Here is a 24,832-nt window from a genome sequence, read left to right as displayed (position 1 = left end):
TGTAATCCTCTGAAATGGCAGCAGGCTGTGTTTTGACATACAGTGAACGAATGTACTAGATAACCAGACCAGACCCTTTCCAACAAGATTACCCACATGGGAATTTGAGGCTGGCTGGTACAGACAGAGCCCACGGCTGCAGTGCCTCATGTAGAGGGTCTGTAGTGCAAGTTCTGGGTTTCAAAGCAAGGCATAGCTACAGAATTATGGGGAAGAAGCATGTTTCATAACATGCCAATACCAGGAGCCCTGTTTTCAGCAGAAGCTTTCTGGATGAGGTATTGTTACCTCTGGATACAAGGCTGATTGCATTTTAGTCCATCACAGAAGTATCCACCTCTGGTGAAGGCTGTCTGCGCTTGATGTGTAAATGCATCTATAGATGCCAGTGTTGGCCACTGGCAGCACACGTACCAATTCCTGGTCTGAGGGATTTATGGGATGCTGCAAAGGAGATCCCAAACTGATCTCCGCACACTGGAGCTTCACAGATTTTTCTGCGGTTGCTGCATGATCATGGAAACGGAGGCAGACGTGCAGGTGACCACACATAGCCCACAGCTGGTCTCCAGAGTCCTTCTGTTGTGGCAGCCTGAGAGCCCCAAGCACAGCAGTATGGGGCTGAGCATCTGCAAAGCACTCCCAAAGCAGCTCTTCTTGGTGAGGTGCCTGTACTTGGTGCTCCTGGAGAGCTGGGCGCTGCCTTAAGTGAAAACTTTCAAGGTTAGTAATGGCAGATGATGCATTAAGGGCTGTATGTTTAAGACTTGTTGAGGTGGGAGTGGGGATAAGACCCCACTGTTCCCCAGGGCTGTCTGCTGTGTCCTGAGAGTTTCTGCTGTGCTGGGAGGAATGCAGTGGCACTGGGGTCTAATGGGGATTATGCCAGGTTGAAAGCAGGTCCACAGCAGCTGTTAGTTGATCAGAGATGGTTCAGACAGAAGGGAAATCAAGAGAGAACAAGGAGATTTCTATGCATGCACAGCTTTTCCATTCCACCTCTGTGATGCATCATTGATGATTGCCCATAAAAATGTTATGTAGCATGAAGTATCCTGTATTCCTTTGTGACACTGAAAATTGACGTTCATAGAATCATAGAATGTCCTGAGTTGGGAAGGACCAACAAGGATCATCAAGACAAACTGCTGTCTCTGCACAGGACAGAATGTTGTATGAGGCTGACTTATTTTTCAGGGTCAGCTCTTTCTGTTTACTCAAACTCTGTGAAAAGCAATGCTGGTTTAAAAACACCCTAAAATCATCAGTGTGGTTTGGGGTTGATTTGAAATGTCAGAAGTGTGAGTGTGCTTCAGCACCTAACACTGGCTGTGAGGACATTTACTGCCACGGTTAGGAAGTTGGCAGTTTGCAACACAATGTCAATTTAGAGCATCCTTCAGTCTGTGTGTGTCAACGTGTTCAGTGTTGTCTCAATCTCACAGGTGATGACTAGAGAAAAGGAAACTATACAGTAACTTGTGATTTTCAAATTTGTTTAGACATACTCTTTAAAAAATGGCTCCTGCATGTTCTTCTTAACTAACTTGATATTTGAAAGTCTCATTTTAATTGAATTGATTTATATTGGAAGCAGTGGGATAAAAATGTTGTAATTATAATCTTTTTAAAGAAATGCCCTACTAGAGGTTTACATAATTGAGAGCCTTTGTCAAACTGCAACAGTCCTGCTGCAGTATAAATGCTTTCAAAGTGAGAATGATGAATATTCCAAACTCACCAAGATCTGGAATGTGCTACTGCCACAGCTATGAAGTTTTCTCATGTGCTGTGTAGTGAGATGGTTGAGATGTCCCTTTGTAGCTGAAAGCAGATGATGTGCCTGCATGGGAATAGTCTGCAGGAAAGGCTCCTGTAGTGGGAAAAACCCAGAAATCAGCGTTGTGTCTGGAAGGCAGGAGGGTTCCAGGATGTGTCTGCAGGGGTTGCTGTCCTGGATTAGCTCTGGAACAGTCTCAAGTGTAATCAGTTAAATTGATTCAAGTTGTTTGTCATACTGAGGTTGAGAATAGACTAAATGGGGTAGAAATTGGGTTTAGAATTGCTCCACTAGGAGCTGGTGGTATAAAATCGATCTGTAAACTGAAATCTGCACTGAGCACCATGCAGTTGCTTGGGCTTTTTATCACTGCTACCTGTTTAATTGCAAGCGTCAGAAACCCTTGCAAATGACACACATTTAGTTTCCAGATGGCATGTGAAAGTCTCCCTCGGAGCAAGTAGCGCTAATGTTACCAGCTATGGCTCTGGGCTATGCCTAAAGACAAATTACCCCTCTCTGCATTTAGGATAGGACTTGAGAGGTGTGCACCACAGGAGTGCATGTCTTGGCAAGAAGAGGATGCTGGCAGGAAAAATCCCATGTGTGTAGCTGGTGATGCTCTGCATCTCACCTGCGGCTGCTGGAGGCAGCCAGCAACCTGAAGGAGGCAACTCCTACCAAACCTGTGAGCATCTCCCTGTGTGGTGCTTATGGGAAGGTGGGAAGTCTGTCTGCCTTTCCCTACTTTGCAGTTAGTCTTTAGGCAAGTGCAAGCCCCTCTGCGTGCCTTTGTTTCCCCACTTATCTCTTGTGAACTGTGCTATTGAGTCACAAGTAGTTTCCAAATGTAGAAGTAAAAATTACTGCTTGTGGGAGAACAAGGGTTGCTGAGCTTCACGGATTGTTGTGCCTGTAATTCAAGAGATACTAAACAGTTGTATTCAGCTGCAGGAAGTTGTTGACCCTCTTACGTGAGCAGGGCTTTTCTGGCTCTCTCATGTTAGGAGACACTAGCAGTATGCAATGTGGAGAGCTTATTATGGGCATCTCCTTGCTAAGGGCAGATGTGGTTCCTGTTTATCGCTCGTTGGTTTGTGTTTCAGAGGGTCTCCAGCTGCGCAAACCAGCTTCTTTCCTGAAAAGGTGTGCTCTGCAAGCACCCCTGGGGCACTGATGGGTTTCTGGTCCTGGGGCAGGGCAAAGCTGATCCTGAAGAAAAGACCTGAAAGGCAGGAGGTGTGGGTGCCAGGACTTCAGCACCACTTTTCTGATCTGCACTTCTTGGGTTTCGCAGAAGATGTAAGTTTAGTGGCTGTTGTGCAGCAGAGACTGGAGCTGGGTACAGATGACATCTTGAGAGCCACTTTCTGCCTCTGTACACGTGCCCCAGCACAGCACAGTCAGGATAGGGTGGCTTATGCCGCTCAGGATGCCCTTGCTCTCTGCTGACTCCACTGAAGAGGGAGGAGCCAGGGCTGGCTGAGCCCTTCCATGCTGATGACTGGAGTGCATGTTAGCTTCATCTCCCCTCAGCACAGGTCTGAGTTGGTATAATTTTTTTCCCTTTCAGATAATTGCAGCTTTGCTCAAGTTGACCCTTCCAACGTTGCATCCAGATTGCAATACCTCTCCTTCTGTAACACGAGGGAAAAGCAAAGCTGGTTGAGTGGTACCCCAGTTTTTATTATGCATATTAATGGTGATAGCCTATAGAAGCCTTCACTGTGTCCCCCCGATTTCACTTAAAGTTTCAGGAGAGAGCAACAGAGATGGGGGGGGGGGGGGGGTATTGTATTTCAAGCCTGGTGCATCCTGTTTTATTTTCTTACTACAATTCATTATATACATAGAAGGCTCCACATAGATGAGCGTATGAAATCTTACCTGAGTTTCTAGATATGTCCTTTGAACAGACAATAAATAGGATAGCTCCTATCCCAAGAATATGTTCCTTGCAGCATTACCATAGCTGAAAATAAGCCCTCATCCAGAAAGTGCCTTCTGCTGGGCTCCTCCAACGCCATCCATGTGCTGCTCACTCCCACACTGCTGCTGACAGTGGCTGGAGTTGGGGAGGTATTTTCAGTCCCCAAAGTGAGATGTTATTTGGCAGAGGCCCTGTCTACATACAAGGACAAAAATAGTTTTATGACTACAGCCCTGAATCTGGAAGTTGGGAAATTTGAAATTAGAATTTCTCCTAGGCTTATATGCTGGGTTTTATTTGACTTGGCTGATATTGCTCTCCCCAGTTTATACCAGAATCATCCTACTATAAAATGGGGGTAAAGTATTTATTGGCCATCCTTGGTGCTTTCTGGAATATGTGGAGATATAGTTGTTTAAAAGTCTAGCATTACCTCTTCTACTGTTTTGGGCTATAAATCCCAAAGGACTAAATGCTGCCTGGCCTTTCAATCTCCAGAGGGAAGCCCTTTTCCCTTTCTGCTGATGTTTAGTTATTTCCAACCTGGCAGATCAGATGCAAGCTCTCACTCACCAGATCCGTAGGATTGATGGGGTCGTGGAGGGATGGTCCTGTATGGGATCCCTCAATATGAAACTAAATCCCCAGTTAGGGAGCAAGATGTTGCTTTTCCTCTCTGGCCTCTCCCACTCCTGCTGCACTCATCAGAGAGCAAATATTCCATTTTTTTTCCATTTTTACACGGTATGTATGATCTTTTTTATTAGACACTTGCATAACCTTTCCTGCAATCAGCCTGGGGTATTAATTAAACATATGCACAAAGACAGAGCCCACAAAATGGTGTTGCACATCCTGATTGTGCTGAACAAGTTGAGGAACTGCAATCACATCTTGTTTCTACAGGCCTAAAAATGGTGGGAAATACTGCGTGGGTCGTCGCATGAAGTTTAAATCCTGCAACACTGACCCGTGCTCAAAGCTGAAGAAAGATTTTCGGGATGAGCAGTGTGCCGACTTTGACGGGAAGCACTTCAACATCAATGGGCTGCCCACCAACGTGCGCTGGGTTCCCAAATACAGCGGCAGTAAGTGGCGGGGGGGATGCAGATCCTGCCTCCCGCATCGCCACATTGGCATTTGGATAACGTGCTTCTGACTTTCATCCCTCCCATCCCCAGTCCTGATGAAGGATCGGTGCAAGTTGTTCTGCCGAGTGGCTGGAAACACGGCGTATTACCAGCTGCGGGATCGCGTCATTGACGGGACACCCTGCGGCCCTGACACAAATGACATTTGCGTGCAGGGCCTTTGCCGGGTAAGTATTTTCCCTTCTCTTTAGCGAGGGTGATGGCAGTTTTGTGTGTCCAGGTGGTGCTTCCATACTTTGCCCACACGGTTGTTGCTGTGCCCAATTTGCACAGGGGCTGCCAACAGAATCCGCTGATTCCACCAGCCCCAGCTGGGCTGGAGCTTTGAGGCAACCTCCAGATTTGCAGAAGAGCTGTGCATGAACGATGCTTGTACATCTGCCTTAAGTTACAGAGAACTGTGGAGGTCCAAGCCTGAATCCAAATGGTGCTTCCTTCTGTGCTTTGCCCCTGTTCTTCTTTGTCAGCACCCAGAGCACTTTACATTTCCATTCGCAATTATTTTTCACACTCTTCGATGCAAGGAGTTTTCTCTAGCGAAGGCATCACCTGATGCACATGGCAGTTCTGATTCTTGCTTTGTAAAATAGCCTTTTGTTTGGAAATCTTGTGGGATGGCCACACCATTAGTCAGCAGCAAAATGTGGGGAAGCAAAACAATTTGTCTCACGGCAGCCTTTTGCATACAAAGCTTTTGTGTGCCTTAATTGGGAGGTTTGTAAATGCTGTTCTAGTTTGTATTGCTCAATCTAGTTTTTTCAATTTCTCTCTTAAAGCAAGCTGGATGTGATCATGTGCTGAATTCAAAGGCAAGAAGAGATAAATGTGGTGTTTGTGGTGGGGATAATTCTTCATGCAAAACTGTTGCAGGCACATTTAACACGGTGCATTATGGTAAGAATCTGTTGCTAAAAACTTTACAGTGAAAAATGCGGGTCTGTAAAAGCATCTACCACACTTAATCTACAAAAACATTGATGTAAAATGCTAAATCCTTCTAGCTATAGCAAACTCCATTTTATAACTATTTATGCTATCCCTAAATGAAAAGTATCAGCTTGTGTAATGTGAGGTAATTTCACTCATTTCCTTTTCTCCTGTAGAAAGCAAATGAAACGTCTGTGTAATAGCCTTGACTTTATGTTAAATCTCTCCTAGGCTATAACGTTGTGGTCCGCATCCCAGCTGGTGCAACAAATATTGATGTACGTCAGCACAGTTACTCAGGGAAACCAGAGGATGACAACTACCTGGGTGAGTGCAGTCCAGAACTCTGCTTTATAGCCAGGTTGTGATGAGGTACCTACTGGCGTCTCTCTTCTAGGAAGGATGAGGAATTCATTTAAAGGAGGTGTTTTCTTATCGAGAATTTAGTTCATATGTTTACCAAACATTCAACCTTATCTTGCTCCTTCTCTTCCTGGATGCATAGTTTGGGAAGCTCAGGGATTGTCACATTCCCCCAGAGTTTCTGTGGGGCTGGAAAGGGCCATTGAGCCCAGGTTGTGGGTGGAAGCTGAAGCACAAAGCTGAGAACCAAACAGACTTCTCAATTCTGCTGGAGTCTCCTCATCATAACTTGAAACATCTCTGCTGCCAATCAAAAGATGGTTTTGCCATTAAGCCCTGTTTGTGTCCCTCAGAGTCTGGTCAGGCTGTTGATGGAGCAGGGAGTCAGGCTGTGGCTCTGTGAAGTTCCAGGGTGGTGGCTGCTTTCCTGCCTCTTTTCCTTCTCTTTTGGATGGCCCATGCCTGGCACTGCCAGCTGCACTCTGGTAGCACAGGTCTTGTGTTTACATCTTCAGCCAGGGCACTTCATTTCATTTCATTTCACAAAATCCCTGCATTGTTGAGCATTTTTGCAAAATACATAGGGCTTATTCCACAACTGCACCAGAGGGAAATGATGCTGACAGCTTTGGCTGTTGCTTTGAAATGCCATCCGTGTGGCTGGACCTTTCATTGAGGCAAAAGCTGGGCAGGTCCTCTCTGTCCTCCTTCCCAGACTGGGGTCACACAGGGCTGTCTGTCGCTACGCACACGCAGCCATTCACTTACATCCATCTTGCATTGTTTGCATGTTCGCAGCAGCAAAATGAGATGGTCCAGCATGCGTACATATAAATACCGAGAAAACCTTACTGAGATGTGATAGTTTTCCATCTGGGGGGAGTGAGATACATTTCGTTATTCATTCTTTCTAGAGAAACAGTCTTCACTGTGTTGTGCCTATTCAAACTAGTTCACCCCAGAAGGAGCCCCAAAGAACTTCTTAGCTCTTCATGGAGGGCCTTTAATCTTCATGGGAAGCAATGAAGTCAAATCTTCTTTAATGTTGCTTTAATATTGCTGGGAAAGCATCTCTTCGCATTAGGCCTGACTAGAAGCAAATGAGAAGTGTGCATGTGTCCACTTATTTTGCAGCTCACTGAGTGTGAAATCTTGGGCCCTCAGTACTGTGAACCTTGTAGTTGCTTAACAATTTAGGAGGAATTTGATGTTGTCATCAAGTCCAAGACATGTACCTACTGTTGTAGGAGATGCAGTAAACGGGAAGGAATCCTTTAATGAGTTTTACTACTGCCTAATGACATTAAAGCCTCCAAAGTGTTGAATTTGGTTGAGTATAGCGTCTGCTTTGTGAGGTTTTTCTTCCATCTGTGTCTGTTTGCTGCCGAGCAGTGTATTGCTTCATTATCTCTCCTCATTCAGGGTAAAAACTTTCCCTTTGGTGTTTTGGTGTTAAGTTTAGATTTTTCAGTACAGAGGCTTTGTAGTAATGTAGCTGTGATGGGTGAAATGGTGGGGAAACTAACTTAGGAAATTAGCTCCATAATCGCATTAGTGTGAAGTTGTGCAGCAGACTGCTGTTTTCAGGAAACTGTTCCTTTTATAAAGCATTTAGGCTTTAAGCCTTCAGTGCTTTCACATACCTTAAGATTTGGAATAATAAAAAGTACAGGGGGGAGGAGAGAGAGGGGGAGATACTGACCAAACTCCCTGTAATTATCTGCTAGAAAACAGCGTTTGGGCAATTAGAGTACATGTATTTACGCTAAGAACACACCTGGAAAGAAGAGAGAAGTTCCCCTGTCTGTGTAACAGGAATCTTTGGGCAAGGTTATTCCTGTGGTATACAATGAGATGTGAACTGTGTGTTCAGTGTACAGCAGCCACCTAGCCCGGCGTGCCTTTGGGGATCTCTGCCTTAGGTTAGGGGTGAACTATTTATCAACAGCTTCAGGCATTCAGCCTTCATTTTACTGAGGCTCTCCAGTGGAAAAAGGAGAAAACACAATGTCTGCAAGAGCTCTGCTGCTCTCTTTACGTCCTTTCTTTTTGAGAGTGCCAGTGGGCTTTTCCTCCCACCTTGATGAAAGAGAGCGCTGAGAGCACATGACCACGTTGTTATGTATGTATGAGTTATTTCTACGTCTTTAGTTCTTGTTTTTTGCACCTATGCAGCCTTATCTAACAGTCAAGGAGACTTTATATTAAATGGAGACTTTGTCGTCAGTATGTTTAAAAGGGAAATCAAAGTTGGGAATGCTGTGATCGAATACAGTGGATCAGATAATACTATTGAAAGGATTAATTCTACAGATCGGATTGAGCAAGAAATAACACTGCAGGTGAAGTATATGTTGTGCATGTTGTAAAGTTTGCCCAGCATTATTGGACTGAAAACAGTGGGCAGTGAAGTCTGTTGGTTTACTCTGCTTCATCTTTTTTTCCCCTCAGGTTTTATCAGTGGGCAATTTGTACAATCCTGACGTTCGTTACACATTTAATATCCCCATCGAGGACAAACCTCAGCAGTTTTACTGGAATGCATATGGCCCGTGGCAGCCCTGCAGTAAGCTCTGCCAAGGTGGGTGCTTGGGAAGGCTTTAAAGAAGACAACAGTTTTGTCCTGGATTCATTTGGGGTCCAGGCAGTGCCGTTAAATCCCTCTCCATTTGCTCGCTTTGAGATTCGCACATTATGGGAACGATTGTTTCTCTGGCCTGTAGTGGGAGATACTATCACACGAGGCATAGTGCAGCTCTGCTGCTTCACAATTTCAGTGTAGGGCAACTTTGAAGCCCTCTCAGAGCTTGGTGAGCGTTGCAACCTGGAATGCAGGTGAGGAAGCTCAAGTATAGAAAAGGTCACATGGCATTTCCTTAGACTGCAAAAGACATTGGTGCCTGGTTTGGGTCTGACACGAAGTCGTATCCATCTGCTGACCCTGCTAAAGGACAGAGCCCATCCTTGCAGGCATGCTCCCCCTCTCCTGTATCCATCTCATCTGCCTTGAGCCCCTTCTGCTCCCTCCTTGTTTCTGAAAGAGGTTTAAAAACACAATTAAATGTCTTTTAATTACTACTATGAAAAGAGTAAGAGAAATAACTGATCTGATTGCTTTCTGGTATGATTTAAACAATCTGTGGGTTTTTTTCTGTACAGGAGAACGAAAAAGGAAACCTGTGTGTACGAGAGAGTCGGATCAGCTCACGGTGTCAGACCAGCGATGTGATCGAATTCCCCAGCCTGACCCCATCACTGAGCCTTGTGGCACAGAATGTGAATTAAGGTGCGCTCTACTCAGCCATGTGTATACATTACATTGTATATTTATTGTTTACTTCTCCTTCACCTCTTACCGTAATTCCTTTTCTCACCAGACTGTATTGGGTTTTAAAAAAGGATTAGCAGTTGCCTCTTTGTCAACCAAGAGGGATTGGCATCCACCAGCTGTGTTTTGAGAGGCACTTTTCTACATTTTCAGTTTTTTCTTGTTGGATTAAATTAGTGCTATTAAAAAAGAAAAAATATCACCTAATGTTGAAAAATCTCCCTGTGCAATACAGTGGCTGAAATTCGCATCTGCCAGGATCAGAAATGCTCAGCTTCATCCTACAAGCAGCCTGCAAAGAGGGAAAAACATATGCTCGAAGCAAAAGAGTGGCTAAGACTTGGATTTATTGTCATTTGCTTAAAGCAAAGAATAGGCTTAAGTGTAGAGCGGGTTTGGGGCTGTCCCCAGACAACTCCCGGAGAGCTGGAATTGGTAGAGCATGGCCTAAATCATTACAACCCATTTTCCTTTAAAAAGCAATCTGTTTTCCTTGGTGGAGCTTAAATATGGTGGCATTAAAGGGCTGCTGGTGAAGCAATTCAGATGGCCGCGTTTCCCGAGGGGCTTCTCCGGCTGCATAAACCCGGGGCTGTATAGAGGGGCTGTAGGTCGGGTTGTCGAGGTAACAGCTGTTGCCATTGCAACAGGTTGGAAACTTGAGAAGGGCAAATGCAGCGGCTTGAAAAGCAGGCAGGGATGTGAGGGCTCCCTCCATTCAGGAGCTATTGACTCCAAATCCCCTTGATCTCATTCTTCTCCTAGCTGTGCTGAAATTTGCTCTCTCAGCTTAGGAGCGGGGCTCTACTTTCTCCGCAGAGGCGCTGGCGACAGCCCCAGGGGTTTCCAGGACCCACAGGGAATGTCACTGCCCCTTTCCCTGGGAGCCACCCCTGCCAGGTGCCGGGGCAATCGGCTCCCGCCGACTCCAGGGTCTCTGGTCTCACCCTGGATCAGGGCCTGTGTCCAGCATCTCTTGCCAGAGCTGGGGCTGATGGAAAGCAGGGCTGTGTCTCCAGGTGCCTCCCTGAGGACCACCAGTGCCAGCCCTGTCTGCCCTTCCCAGGAAGGGAGGCACCAGGGTGGGAGTCCCCCCCATCCAGAGGGAACGGCTATAATCCACGCTGACACCTCTGGGGCTCATGTGTCATGAGGCAAGTAATTCACTCACACTTGGGAGAGCTGAAATGGTTTTGCAGCCATCCTGCCTTGTGGAGTGGCTTGTCACACCTTTGAAGCCTGTGAAGATCCTTATCTGGTGCTGTATTTTTCCACTTTTTGTATTCAGAAGTCAAAGTAGCACTTCTGCAGGGGAAGGTGGGGTAGAAAGACTCCAAAGCATGACTCCTTGCTTGGCCATGGGCTCCTACCGCTGCCTTGCATGGTCTCACAGGGTCACAGCATGGCTTTGCTTGTCTGTAAGAGGGACCTGGTGACAGTTCCTGGCCCACAAGGAGCAATGCCAGGGTTAATTACCTAAGGTTTTTGGAATCCACAAAACATTGAGAACTATTATAAAGGGCCAAAGCTTTCCATTCAAGTGTATATTCCTTATTCATGTGAAACACCCCCTAAGCATTTTACCTGCTTAGACCCAGAGCCCCACAGCTCCTTCTGCCTCTTCTGATCCACTCCCAGGTAGGTGCTTTTGTTTGCACTCATGGAGTTTTGCTGCACCGGGGCTGATGTTTTCTTTCCTCGGCTCAGGTGGCACATCGTGAGGAAGAGCGAGTGCACAGCCCAGTGTGGGCTGGGTTACCGCACCCTGGAGATCTACTGCTCCAAGTACAGCAGACTGGAGGGCAAGATCGAGAAGGTCGACGACCGCTTCTGCAGCAGCCAACCCAAGCCAAGCACGAGGGAGAAGTGCACTGGAGACTGTAACGTGGGTGGGTGGCGGTACTCAGCATGGACAGAGGTGAGGGATGCTCAGTGGTACAGCAGACACTGCCTCCCCCTTCTATGGGGCTGTCGAGCTGGTTTGGTTGCATACAGCGTATAAAAGTTGGCCACAGTGATTCTGCTTCTGTTGCTTTTTCTGGAGAACAACACAGTACAGATCAGCCTGGACTCCTTGTTTTTCCACTACAATGAATTTACACTTTGAAGCATCCTGAGGTCTGTCTTCATTAGGCTGAGCCCTGCTGTCTTCTCCCACTGCAGCCAGGACCATCAGCAGAGGACTTCTGAAATTTGTTTCCTTTACACTGTTCAGATTTTTCAGGAAAAAGAATATTCCTGAATGCAGACCCAGCACTGAGAGAATGACAAGCTTGGGGCTATCCAGTGATGGCACAGGGAAAGGGGCAGGTTGGTTAGAGGGAATTAGTCTCTTCTAAAATGAGAGCAAGCAACAACCATTTGGGAGGACTGAAAAGCCACACTTGTAAAAGAAATGATGGGGTGGTAACCCAGAATGAATTTGTGAAACTCATCGCTGCAAGATTTTATTAAGCTTAGCAAGATTGGATTTTTAAAGGAGTATATCAAGTAACAGCCTTTTACTTAAAGTACAAATTGTTCTTCTGGAGGTTTTCTGCTGTCTCTTCACAGTCTTAGCTGCAAGAGGGGAGAAGGAAATAAATGGGCTCTCAGCCTGTAATAGAGTGACAGAAAGTATTTACTTGGTGTCTCTCCTTCCAAATGTGAAAGTATTTACTTGGTGTCTGTCCTTCCCAGTGCTCCAAGAGCTGTGGCGGGGGCACACGGCGGCGGCGAGCCATGTGCGTCAACACCTACAACGATGTCCTGGATGACAGCAAGTGCAGTCAGCAAGAGAAGCTGACAGTGCAGCGATGCAGTGACTTCTTGTGCCCCCAGTGGAAAACTGGTGACTGGTCTGAGGTAGGTGCTGGTCACCGCAACAGGCTCACCCTGCTGGTCCCCCACCTTAAGGGGCTGGGGCCTGTAAAGAGAGAACTTCATCCCTGCTCATCCCTTGGGCGTGGTTTGTGCCCTGGGCATGGTGGCACTGTGCCTCCTGCAGAAGATGTCCCCAAGCCTGTGCACAGGGAGGCTTGAGACAAGCAGCAAAGTCACTGGCCTTGTCATCACAGAATCACTGGGTAGGAAAAGACCCACAGGATCATCGAGTCCAACCACACCATCACTGGGTGTTTCCCTCCCTGCAAAGCTACACAGGATTAATTCCTCTCCAGTCCTGCAGTAATTCCTCCCAAGTTTTTCCACCGTTCCTCTGTAGCTTTGGGAAGAAAAATACCTTCTGCCCTCATTGAGATTGTCTTCATGAGCCCTGGCAGCATTGACTGTCACTGGAAAGCAAGATTTCACCCTTCTAGCATCATGCTCAGCCCTCTCCCAGCTGTTTATTTACCGTTACCACTTCCACTGCTGCTGGTGTCCTTTGCAGTGCAACAGAACTATATCTTGATAAGCTTTTTCCTGCAGCAGGACCAGGTTGTTGGAGAACAGGCTTCCAAGGCTGCTTTTCACCTTTGTGGTCAAATAGCTCTGGTTTCTGTGAATCACATCCTTTTAGGAAATAATGAAAGCAATTAAGTGGGAACAGGAATTGTTCTTTGCAAAATATCTGTCTTCTGGATCAAGCTGCTGGCAGCCCAAGCCATGCTGGGGTCATGGAAGAGGTGCTGAGACCCTTAATACACGCATTCGGAGCTGAGCAAGGTTTTTGCTAGCCTTTGGCACCCTGTTGTGCACAGCGAAAGCCCTTTTGGGCAGTGCTGTGGCTTTGCCCTGTGCCTTACAGGTGCTGGAAGTAAAGAGCTTTAATGGTCTCGCTTTGTCCATGCTGACGGGTCCCGTCTCGGCTTTGCTTTCCACACTCCAGCCTTTTCTCTGGACTATCTCCAGCGAGCAATCCTCTCTGGTTGCAAGATGCTCGTGTTTTCTCCAGCACGTGTGGTCATTAGCTAAACAGCCACCCCTCGGTACCAATTTTTAAGCAGTGATTGCAGCAGGTCTCCAGATTTATTTCTCGGCTCTGGGGCAGGTGCTGAGTTGGCAGCGCATCCCCAGCACCACATGAGCTTGTGCTTTACTCCTTGCAGTGCCTGGTCACCTGTGGAAAAGGGCACAAACACCGCCAGACCTGGTGCCAGTTTGGAGAAGATCGATTAAATGACAGGTTTTGTGATCCTGAAACGAAGCCAGAGTCGGTGCAGACGTGCCAGCAGCAGGAGTGTGCTTCGTGGCAAGTGGGGCCGTGGGGCCAGGTACCGCAGGGCTCCTGGTCGGTGGGACTGGGGTACTGGTGGTCAAGGCTGGATGCTATCCTTTTGTCCAAGTTCAGCGGCTTAACAGCCCTCTGTTCGCTTGGGTTCGGTGGATGGGTGGCAATAACAGTACCTGCCCATTTAATCTATGTCGTACTAAATTGGCTGTGACTTTGAAAAAAAAAAAAAGGTTTTCAAGGTTACTCTCCTAAATCCATATTTAGACATATAAATACATGGCCTAATTTTCACAGGAAAGCTGCTCCCATTGAGTAGCTTTTGTTGCTTTTAATGTTTTCCAGTTTCTGGGTTGCTGGGTTTTTTTTCTGCTAAAATACAAGTTGGCCCATTTCTCCAAGAGTGTTCTGGCATCTGCTTTTCCAGAAAGCTGTTAGCTCTTGACTTAAAAAACAGCAACAAACCCAGACTAATTCTTCCAGTCAGATTTATTTCCCATCAGCAAAATTATTCATTAGCTGCTTGTGCTACCATGGGGCTGAACGACCAACGACCAGTTTTAAAGAAGGATATGATGCAGGTTCTATCAGACTATGATCTACTGTGTGCAGCAAAGTAAATCATTTAAATGCTCACACATTCATTCCCGAGGAAGCAGGTGAAGCGTGAGAGGCTCTGGTGGGCACAGTGAATTAAAACTTTGGCCTAATTTAAAACTGAAATGCATGAAGTGGAGAGAAAACAGAAGGGAAGCTGGATTTTATTTTTGCTGCTGATGCTACATGTCTAAATGCAGGCTGGGCTGATTAATACTTCCTAACCGAAGCAGCTACTCAGTCTCAGCACTCTTTCTTCCGTCTGTCCTCTCCCAGTGCACGATGACCTGTGGCCAAGGCTACCAGATGAGAGCAGTGAAGTGTGTCGTGGGCACCTATGTGTCAGTGGTGGATGATAACGAGTGCAATGCTGCAACCAGGCCAACGGATACCCAGGTAAATCCTGCTGTCCTGTGCCCATCTTTTTCCAGCCTCCATACAGAGGCATGCAAGCTGCAGGTTTGGGAGATGTCTTGCTGCTGCAAAGGCTTGTCCTGAACGTCAGCAGTATCTTGATCTGCCATATGGCTGTTGGAGAGGTGCAACACAGCGTCCCGTTCTGGTAGATGTGAGACAATGAAGTTGTATTTGGGGAGTTCCAGACCTTCTCCACGTAGTTAACCTTACACTCTGAAGCACCAAATGGCCAAAAAGGCAACGAGCAGCTCGTTATGAGGGTATCAAGACTTTGTAAAGATTACCTTTGCTTATCATTTATATCCATGGAACTCTATTCGTAGCGTGGGATGTGTGAGGGGCTGTCCAGATTCAGAGCTAAAGATGGTCTCTGCAAGCTTGTGAGCTAAATAAGTGGCAGTAGATGAATATGGAAAGACAACCAGAGAGTAGAAGGGTTTGGTTTTCGTGGAGTTTGGGATCCCTGGCTGCAGGAACATTGCTGTGTGGTGCTAATGATGACCAGGAGCCATCCCTTGTCTGCTGCATGTGACAGTACAATGTATGTGCCAGCTGCACAATAATTCCAGGCGCATCCCCCTAGCTGGATACACTGAGAAATGTAGTCTCTCATACTTGGAAGCAAACATGTAAATTCACCATTTCAAGCATGGTGTGTGAAGGAGCTGAATAAAGCAGAACATGACCATCTCTCTGTCATCTAGCGAAGTTCCAGTGCTGACACCCTGCCCAGTTAGTCTTGCACAACTTCACAGGTTAACTGAGGCCACAACATTAAGGAAAGTGCTGCTTTTGCCGTGTATGGGGACCAATTGCACTGTAGTCAAGGGGTAGCAAACCCACTTGTCGTCATCCATCGCTTGGCATGCACATCTCCAGTGTAAGTTAAATCACAGCAATGCGGACATCATTTATGCCATTTGTCAAGAGCCGCTCTCTCTCTCGCAGTGACAATCAGTATTAATTTCCTTTTTGGCAATGACTACTCATGGGCTCATTAAATAAAGTCATGGCTATTCATCATTTCTGTTGCCAGACCTCCCAGGAAGTCCAGACAGGACCAGAGCCCCTCCTGTTAGGCACTGTACCAAGACTGAGCAGAATGACACGCCTGTCCCCAAAACCTTGCATGTTTAGTGTGTGGTGAGGTGGGCTGCAGGGAATCAAAGGGCTGCAATCCACTAGCAGCATAACCTTCATTAAGTGGGCGGCAGGTCTCGTGTTGAAGAAAGGGAGATTTGATTTAAGATAAAGTTGCTGCTTTGCAGATGTGTGTTCATACCAGAACTTTCTTAATGAACTTTCATCTTTTGCCTCAAAACATCTGGTTTTAATGCATGGAGATGGCACATGGTTGTGAGGGATCCCTACTGTAGAGTTCCCAAGAAGTCAATAGTCCACTGAGGTTCTGCCCCCTTGGGGTATTGAGACCACATTTTGCTGACAACCAAGAGGATGCAAGGAGAAAGCCTGCCAGCACACAGGCATGCGGGTCATGGATTTTCAAGACGTGTGTTGTTGATAACGACCTTGGAGAGGAGATAGTTTAACTGAAACATCTGCAAATTCTTTATTTTCCTCTTTTCCCTCATGTATTTCGTGTACAGGACTGCGAAATAGCAGCATGTCCTCCCCACCCAAATAGTCCTGAAGCCAAGAGATCTATAGCAGGCATTCACAGAACACAATGGAGATTTGGATCCTGGACACCGGTAAGCACGTGTCTTTCAAGATTATTTTACAGTAGACAACATAATATTTTTTAAGTGCATTTGACCAACTTTTCTTTCCAAAGCTTCTTTAATGTATAACAGGAAACTTTCTAGTGGAGTGCTTCTTGCTCTTCTCTAGTGCTCTGCAACATGTGGGAAGGGTACCCGGATGAGATACGTCAGCTGCCGGGATGACCAGGGCTCAGTGGCCGACGAGTCAGCTTGTTTCCACCTCCCGAAGCCGTCAGCTACAGAAATGTGCACCGTGACGCCGTGTGGGCAGTGGAAGGCCTTGGAGTGGAGCTCTGTAAGCATCATGCTGCCTCTAACAGGAGAGCATTATAGATCTCGTTGCTGGGAACGCGTTTTGTTAATCTGCAGTGCTTGCCCTTTTATAACTGGGGAGATTAAGGTTTTCTGATGTTCGTAGTTAGCACTAACTGTCTGCCTGATTTTCAAAGCTGGAAATGTGACTGTGTCTCCTTTTCCCACTGTAATACAGTGCTCGGTGACCTGTGGTCAAGGTAAGGCAACGCGGCAAGTGATCTGCATCAATTACAGTGACCAGCTGGTGGATAGGAGTGAGTGTGATCCAGACGACCTCCCTGCCACCGAGCAAGACTGCTCCATGTCTCCTTGTCATCCAAACAGCCATGACTACGGCAGGGCCATTCACCCTTTCCTCTATCCGGATCATCGCCTCAAACTGCACCCTGGAGGCAGCCCAAACCGAAACCGTGCGCATATACCAGGAGGCAATCAGTGGAGGATTGGACCCTGGGGTGCTGTAAGTGCCTTGATTTTCCTATTTCTGAATTGTTGTTCGGTTTGGTTTTTTCTATTCCTGGGCTAATCCAGGTTTTTGTTAACACCACCACACAAGGTCAAGAGGGACCGTTCTCACCACATTCTACTCTTTGCTCATATGTGCAACTCCTGCAGTAGGGTGCAGGCATCACTTCTCAGCCCCTCACACCTCGTATCTCCAAGGTAGAAAGCTGATGGCATCCTTTTCCATGAGGCAAAGGGCAGCCTCTGCATCTTGGCCCTCTCCCGGCACATTTACAGCTGTGCAGAGTGGTTGCCAAGGCACAGCAGAGCCTTAATGCCAGGTCCTCTCACCCCAACCAGTTCACAGCGCTTTATCACAGAAGTCCCTAAAGAGAATTAAGCACAAAGGGGATGTCAAGTGCTGCGTTAAGGGCAGTGGGGATTACTCACCTGCTTAAAACTAGGCTGGTGTTTATTTTCTTTGCTTAGTCAGTGCATAAGTCATTGCACTGCCATTAGTAATAGCTGGGTTTTGAAGCTAATAATGCCTGTTAGCTGTATTAAGTTTCTTAGCTGTGCATTCCCACGGTGCAAGGCACTGTGAAGGAGCTGGGAATGCAAAATTATTCTTGGACTCAAAGAAACCATGGACAATTGTGTCTTCCAGTGCTCTAGCACATGTGCGGGGGGGTTCCAGCGGCGGGTCGTGGTGTGCCAGGATGAAAACGGATACACTGCAAATAACTGTGATGAGAAAAGCAAACCCATGGAGCAGAGATCATGTGAATCTGGCCCCTGTCCTCAGTGGGCTTATGGCAACTGGGGAGAGGTGAGTGCGCCATTCATCCTGGCTCCCTGCGCCTGGGAAGGTTTCATTAGTGGGTGGCTGAAAAATGGGAGAAGGGGGGATGTTGCAGCGACATTTATTGGAAAGACTGGAGCGTGAAGGGCAACCTCTGATAAATGGGTGAACCCTTAGCAACTGCTTGGTGGTGGTTTCCATTCCATTTGTCATGGGAAAATTTTCATCCCAGGCAAAAGCAAATTCTCTAAAAACTGAGGGGTTTTTTTCTTTTCAAAAGAAGCCTAGTTTGACTAAAGGCCTTTTTTCTTAATAACAACACTGCTCCCTTCTGAAAATTTGACTGAGATGAGCAATTAGAGACATTAGCCTGCAGTATCATTGTGGAGCAGCATGGACAGCTTTGGGAAGAGAGAAGCTGAAGCAGCTGATTCTCCATCTGAGTCTCACATGGAGTTTGGGGGGATCTGGGCAGAGCTGGGTTGGTTGGGAACAGAAACAACCATCGGGTCTTGAGAGCTGCTGGAGCTTCAGGTGATTGGTCAGCAGTGTTTTTGCTGCCCAGACAGTGATTCCTCTGTCATCTCCTGACTTCCAGTGCACAAAGCCATGTGGAGCAGGGACAAGGACACGGCTGGTGGTGTGCCAGCGGCCTAATGGAGAAAGGTTTACGGATCTGAGCTGTGAAATCCTTGACAAGCCACCAGACAGAGAGCAGTGCAATGTGCAGGACTGTCCTAGAGATGCTGCCTGGAGCGCTGGTCCTTGGAGCTCGGTACGACCATAAACTCTTTCTCTTTGTGAACCATTTTGTGGATATCCCCTAACAACAGATTTAATTTGCTTCAAACCAAGGTGCTAATGCTTCATGTCTTAAAACTGCACTTAAAGAGGATTATTGACAATATATTCAGAATAACACCTGTTCAAGAAGGGCTTACATTAGGGGAGCTCGAGTCCTTTAATTTAAAAGGCACTTTCTGCTAAGTAGCCACCTTTTGTCCGTTTTATTACACTGTGAGCGCTGTGCGTTATAAGTCTTGTTTCTGGCGGAGTTCTTTGCATATGGATTTAAACCTGGCATTTAAGCAGTACATTTCCATTGAAGCTAAATTGTTCTGATGTTTAATGGCAATACTGCGCTGTACACCTACTGGCTTTCCAGTCGTGTGTTCTCTGCCAAAAACAAGATGACAGGGGTAAATGTGTAGTAAACTGCAACAACTCCCAGGCATGTACAAGTGTGTGTAGGTGTGTGTGCGTGTCCCTACCAGCCCCCACACACAGCTACGTAGAAACACGTGTGCATTTGCACCCGTGCTCTATTCCTGTTCCCACGTATCTATAATATGAATGTGATGTACTGTGCAAAGGCACCTCTAATCTGTTCTGGTGCATCTCTCTGGTTCTGGAGAGTTATTTTCTGGCCTGATCTACAGCTGCTGCTCTAGATATCATTAAGGCAGCGAGGGATCAGCAAGGTGGTGGAAGGCTTAAAGCCCTGGGAGTTTCCTAATAACAAAGTAGTGTTTGGGGCAGAGATGTCTTACACTGCTCCTCTGTCACTGGAGGAGCCTGCTACAGAGATGCTCTTGTCAGGGCAGAGCAGCCCTGAATGGCAGGGCTGGGCTTTTGGGTCCCACAGCTTTGAAATTCTCCTTGTCCCGAGCAGCACCTTCTGCTCGGCGCGGAGCCCTGGTGTGCCAAGGCGAGGGCCACCTGGGGCTCTTCTGGTGTGCTGGAAACCACGGACCTGCCGGTTTCGGAGTGGCCTTCAAACGAATGTGAACCTTTATTGTGTATTTTGTTATAAAAGCATTGAAGATGATTTTTAAAAAAAATTGATTTGACTCTAAAGCACTTTATAGGAAAAAAAAATAAGGACTTGTTTGTAATGTATTGGACTTCCTTAATTGTCATGGTTTGAAAAGTCATCTTGCTAAAACATAACCACGCCTTTGTTTCTGAGGGTGCTTTCAGTAGCACAGATGCCTTCAGTAATGCTCTTCAATTTTTACCGTACCTCAGTGAGTTATGCAATAGCCATAAAACTGCTGAACTGGTGTTTATACAGTGCTTCACCAGTGCAGGGGACAGTGATATGAAATATTTCTTTTGGGGTGCTAATGTATCACTTGTACACTAATATAGTTGGTGCTAAAAATGAGTGAGGTGAGCCAAGCAGAGCTAGCAACAAATGCAGTAGCTTCCCTGCAGAATTGCCAGCTGGGAACTGCCGTGCCAGCCTTTGCTACCCATGCTGGACTATTTGCAAGAACCCAGTGTGTGGACAGAGTTGTGTTGCATTTTGGTGTTGCTCAGCATTCAGCCTCTTCGCAGCTGTTCAGGAGCAGGCTCCGAGGCTGCGTCTGCTCCTCTATGTTGGAAATGCAGCTTGCGGTCCTATATTTTGGGTTCGGGTTGTTTTTCTTCACCCAGGGAAAAAAATCCCTTGACTCTTCTAGGTTGTGTTAACCTTGGTGGGCTGTCCTTGCTCGGTCTCCTGGGAACAGGTGGGATATCAAGCAAAGAGAGGGCAAGGGCATCCTCTCCTGCCTACAGCATCTCCTCTGAGCTGCCCACGGGAAAGGGGCTGCAGAGCTGAGCCCCAGTCGTTGCCACACAGTGACTTGATTTTTCAGGTCTTATTACTGAGGTATCCTTTGGCTTTGATGTAGGGGACCCCAGAGCTGTTTGAAGACTGAATTGCATCTATGGGTTCAAAAGGTCTTCGTGTCCCTCCTGCAAAATACTCCCCATATGTGTCTACCTCGTGCTACTACTGTAGGTAGTAACATCCAAATTTGTGTGCTTTAGTGTGGTATCACCTGGATTTGCTTTAGCTCTGTCATTGGTTGCAAGCATCATTCTGTAGCTGTACATACTTCATCTTTTGGGATGGAGTGTCACTACCATATTTTTTTGGTCACTTTTGAAACAAGAGTATAGTATTAGCTGAAACTTTTCAGCAGTATGGATTTATGTATTTATGTAAAAGTGTATTTATTTTTCCAATATTGTTATTTAATTTTATATAAATATTGCATACATTTACGATGTTTAATGTTAATGTTGAACAGTGAAAATTAAAGATGAGTAGAATGTAATCATAAATGAATTTGTATAATGATTTCTTGAGTCTTTTGCTAAATTAAGATCATATACTTAGTTTTGGTAACTTTTGCTAAATTATCTGAAGTGGTACTGCAGTGTTCCATCTTTTGACTCGCTTTTATTTTACTTGTTTTGTTCTCCAACAGAGCTGTCATTCTCAATAATTAAACAAACATAGTTAAACATTTATGAATTCTGAAGTTTGGATAACTAATTTCTTGCAAGTCTCTGCTTTAGCTTCACTCCAATTTCAGTGAAGTTAGTATATAAAATACATACAAATTAAAACAGAGAGGGTCTGAAGAGTCCCACCCTCAGTGCTCAGGCAAAGTTCCACTGAGATTTTTTACAGTAAACAAGTGATTTTTATCTGGCTGGTTAAATCCAGGTCTTAAAGAGATAATTAAATTAATAAACAGATTCTGTGTGTAAATGATGACTTTATACCAGAAGACTGGTGAGATACCTTGTTGTTATAATTTATGTTCGATGAGGACTAAGTGGAGGTGACATTTCGTTGCTTATTTAAAAACGTGTATTTAAACACTGCAGAACTCTATGCCATGTGATAAACCTGCCCTTTTTATTAAAATAATGCTTTTGAAAACATGCAGAGAATGTCACCAGGATACAGAGAGTGCTTGTTCGCCTCTGAATGCCTTGTAGTATGAATGCAGATCTCCATATACACTCTTGAATACCTAGAGGAAGACTCACCATGTTCTCCAGAATGAGGGAGGTACTCCCAGAGAGTATTTAGCCAACACTTCACTTAAAATCCAAGGCTGACTCCGCTTCTCTTGGAGCAGATCTGCTCCTTCCTACTCTGTGAAGTTTTGATGCTGTGGTTTACCATAACATACAGCTGTATCCTGATACAATTTATGAATGATGCTGAACTCATTGTCCTGGGCTTCTCACTCTTTCCAAGTTAGGAAACAGGCACAGATAAGGTAAAACAATTATATCTCACAGCACCATGTGAACCTGGTTCAGTTGGGTGAGTCATTGGGCTTCACTGCAGTGGGACATTAATCACCGGAATTTGACCTGTGGAAAATGAGTAGGTAGGATTTTCAGTCTGTTTCTTTTTCTCTTCCTAAAATGTATTACAATTTTAAAAGTAATCTGCCTCACCAAATACTTATCGCTCTTGGGTATCAAAAGTCCTAGCTGCTCATACAATGGTTTGTAGGTCTTAGTGCCTGCAAAACAGCGATGTGAGCTTCCTAGCTCCTAGTTGAACGGATAGAAATGCCGGTGTATCAGTCTTTAGGGGCCATTTGATATAACAATGAAGAATCGGAAGGTCAGTGTAAAATAATTAGATTATTAACTGGCTAAACACCAAATTCTGCTGCTGTAAATGTGAATTCAGGGTTGGGTTAGGACAACAATGCCGTATTCCCCTAGCTAGATCTGGAAGCTGCTGGCACTGATGGCTTTACAGGGCTCTTTGGCTGCGCGCAACGACACAGGGAGCAGGGAGGGAGCTCAGGACACGATGGGAAGCAGGACTGCCTGGCCAATATCCCTGTCAGGGAGCTGGCACTCAAGGATTGTAATCTTAAATTCAGTGTCAATGGAAAGTTCAGGTTATTTGTATTTAATTCTGTCAAAGCCCCAACACGTTGTTTACAAAATGCCCTCCCCAGGAAGCTGGTTGAAAATAAGCTGTTCAACAGCAATATTCTCCATGTCGTCATTCTGATAATATTCTTAGCAGGCAGGATGTCACCTCTTGCTATGGCAGAAGTGATAACTAGGGGCAGATTTAGTTGCAACTGTATATAACTCTGCTGTTCCCTTCCTGTCTTCTGCAGAAAATGAATTTGCTGTGACAGCAGCATTACTGAGCTGCCATATGATTCTTTACACATGTTTTTGCAATAACAAAGCCATCCTTGAAAATTAAGTGATCGGCATGCTGAACTCTCCGGTCACTCAGTGATTCATGTTGCCTTTTCTGTCCATTCATATGGTGTTGGTTCAGGCTCCAAGACTGCAACAGCAAGTCTGTATTTCTCTGTGGTGCCAGGTATTATCAGAAAACCAATAAAAAGAATCCTACGCTGAGAGGCTGTGGGGGAAGGACAGATGTTGCTGCAGCAGGGAAAGGCTGCACATACAGTCCTAGCACCCATAACCCAAGCAGAGGGGCTCACTGGGTGGCTGACGTGTCTTTAGAAAAACAGAGACCAACAGATGCCTTAGTGAAGATCGAATGAAGCTGATCCAAACCAAAATGAGAATTTGGTAGCCTCTGGATATCCCCAGCCGTCTGTCTGAAGCTGACTCTGTCTCTAAGTTGTTTGCTGTACGCTTAGGCTGGCTCACCAAGGCTGCTGTCCCTCCGGGGCTCCTGGCTGTCTCCCGACTGGGGTCAGTCAGACCAACTGACTCCAGGGACTGCCAGTTACTATGCTGATGCAAGATGCGTCTGCTTTGGCTCCTCATTCAGAAAAAAGCCTTTGACAGTGCAGACCTCTTTGCTTTTGTTTAAAAAGCACACCAGCCTTGTTGCAGCCCTTTCTTGGACTCCCTCCTGTGTGACGCCCATCCCAAGCATCCCACCACCAGTGTCTACTTCAGCCACCCTCCAAAACTGCACAACCCTGGGTCACAGCTGGGACGGGCAGAGCTGTACCAGCTGTCTTACTGTCCACCTATTCCCTGCTTCATGCTGTTCTTGGAGCTTGTCCCTCAAGGTAAATGCAATTTTGGGATCTTTGGTTGTAGATCTTCAGCTTGTTGCTCCTCCGGGCCAGGGTAATGGTTGCTTCTGTGGATCTTTCCTCAGCTCAGTCCCTGCCTACGCTCCAAGCCACAGATGGTAGCTCTAAGCCAGTTATAGCTGGGTGAAACCAGTGGTGCCCAGTTGCCTGGCAGAGAAAAATCACTTTATGCCTCTCTTGCTACCCTAACATCTCCAGATTTTATTTTCCTTCCAATTTTTGTTGTTTGTCTATTGTCACCGGACGTATTTCATTGCTACTTCTGTTTCTCCTTAAATAAGGAGAGCTATACAGGGCTACTATTGCTATCGGTTCTGCTCTTTCCTGGCTGCTAGTGTTGATGCTCATAACCATCAAAGCCCACCTGCTTCACTGCAGGTGAGGGCGCAGCCTGCAGCATGGTGTGCTTAACACTGAGCTTGCACACAAGTTCTTTGCTGGATCAGCTCCTTGCAGGACTGATTTCCTGCAATTTAATGTACAGCCATCGCAGTCCACACTCCTCCCTTGCAGGCACCCCTCGTTCTTTGCACTCGTTGTTATCTGACCTCATGGCTAAATTTAGTATGTCTCAGTCTCATGGAGAAGTAAATGTACCAGGTAGGAGCATCCCCTCTAACCTCCCTAATCCAGTCCCTGAATGCTGAGGAAATGCCAGGGTAGTGAGCTGCAGGACAATGAGCTGCAGATAAGGGCCAGTCTTGTCTGCTCTCCTTCGATAGCTTCTTTTGCCAGTGCCAGGAGAGAAGCAAGCTGGAGCATTGGTGGGACTCTAGAAGGTTGTTTTCTTGTGTGTTGAAATTTTTGTTTTTCTCTGACTCCCAGATGCTGCACCTTTTTCCAAGTTCCTCGGTGCATTGTCCCAGCCAGAGCATGTAACTCCATTAGTATTCCTTGATATTTCTTACCATGTATAGTCCAGCTGATGTTTTTCTCCTAACACTGTAAAATTATTTCCTTTCTTCTCCCAAAGAACTACAGTGGTTGCTTGGCTGCTTTTGGTGTGCCTCTGGTTGTTTTTTTATATCTCCCTTCTCACGTTTTCTCAACGCGAT

At 46.2% G+C, this 24,832-nt stretch overlaps 1 protein-coding gene across 8 annotated transcripts in view; it reads left to right on the top strand.

Moving 5' to 3' along the window:
• The window catches only part of ADAMTS9 (ADAM metallopeptidase with thrombospondin type 1 motif 9), a 95,381-nt gene that overhangs the window by 26,987 nt on the left and 43,562 nt on the right, over nucleotides 1-24,832 (top strand). For all 8 annotated transcript variants that reach the window (XR_011338164.1, XR_011338165.1, XM_069865440.1 and 5 more), the window contains 16 exons: nucleotides 4,617-4,798; nucleotides 4,892-5,028; nucleotides 5,638-5,755; nucleotides 6,020-6,115; nucleotides 8,327-8,493; nucleotides 8,603-8,732; nucleotides 9,311-9,437; nucleotides 11,187-11,397; nucleotides 12,159-12,323; nucleotides 13,508-13,672; nucleotides 14,503-14,622; nucleotides 16,251-16,355; nucleotides 16,495-16,662; nucleotides 16,858-17,142; nucleotides 17,794-17,955; nucleotides 18,527-18,703. Coding sequence is in view for 6 of the 8 variants with exons in the window: in XM_069865440.1 (XP_069721541.1) it covers nucleotides 4,617-4,798; nucleotides 4,892-5,028; nucleotides 5,638-5,755; nucleotides 6,020-6,115; nucleotides 8,327-8,493; nucleotides 8,603-8,732; nucleotides 9,311-9,437; nucleotides 11,187-11,397; nucleotides 12,159-12,323; nucleotides 13,508-13,672; nucleotides 14,503-14,622; nucleotides 16,251-16,355; nucleotides 16,495-16,662; nucleotides 16,858-17,142; nucleotides 17,794-17,955; nucleotides 18,527-18,703 (2,515 nt within the window). In the remaining 2 variants the exon portion in view is untranslated. The remainder of the gene's footprint in view (nucleotides 1-4,616; nucleotides 4,799-4,891; nucleotides 5,029-5,637; nucleotides 5,756-6,019; nucleotides 6,116-8,326; nucleotides 8,494-8,602; nucleotides 8,733-9,310; nucleotides 9,438-11,186; nucleotides 11,398-12,158; nucleotides 12,324-13,507; nucleotides 13,673-14,502; nucleotides 14,623-16,250; nucleotides 16,356-16,494; nucleotides 16,663-16,857; nucleotides 17,143-17,793; nucleotides 17,956-18,526; nucleotides 18,704-24,832) is intronic.

Source organism: Phaenicophaeus curvirostris, chromosome 11 (genome assembly GCF_032191515.1).
Source record: "Phaenicophaeus curvirostris isolate KB17595 chromosome 11, BPBGC_Pcur_1.0, whole genome shotgun sequence".
Classification (NCBI taxonomy): domain Eukaryota; kingdom Metazoa; phylum Chordata; class Aves; order Cuculiformes; family Cuculidae; genus Phaenicophaeus; species Phaenicophaeus curvirostris.
This window is presented reverse-complemented; position numbering and strand designations above follow the sequence as displayed.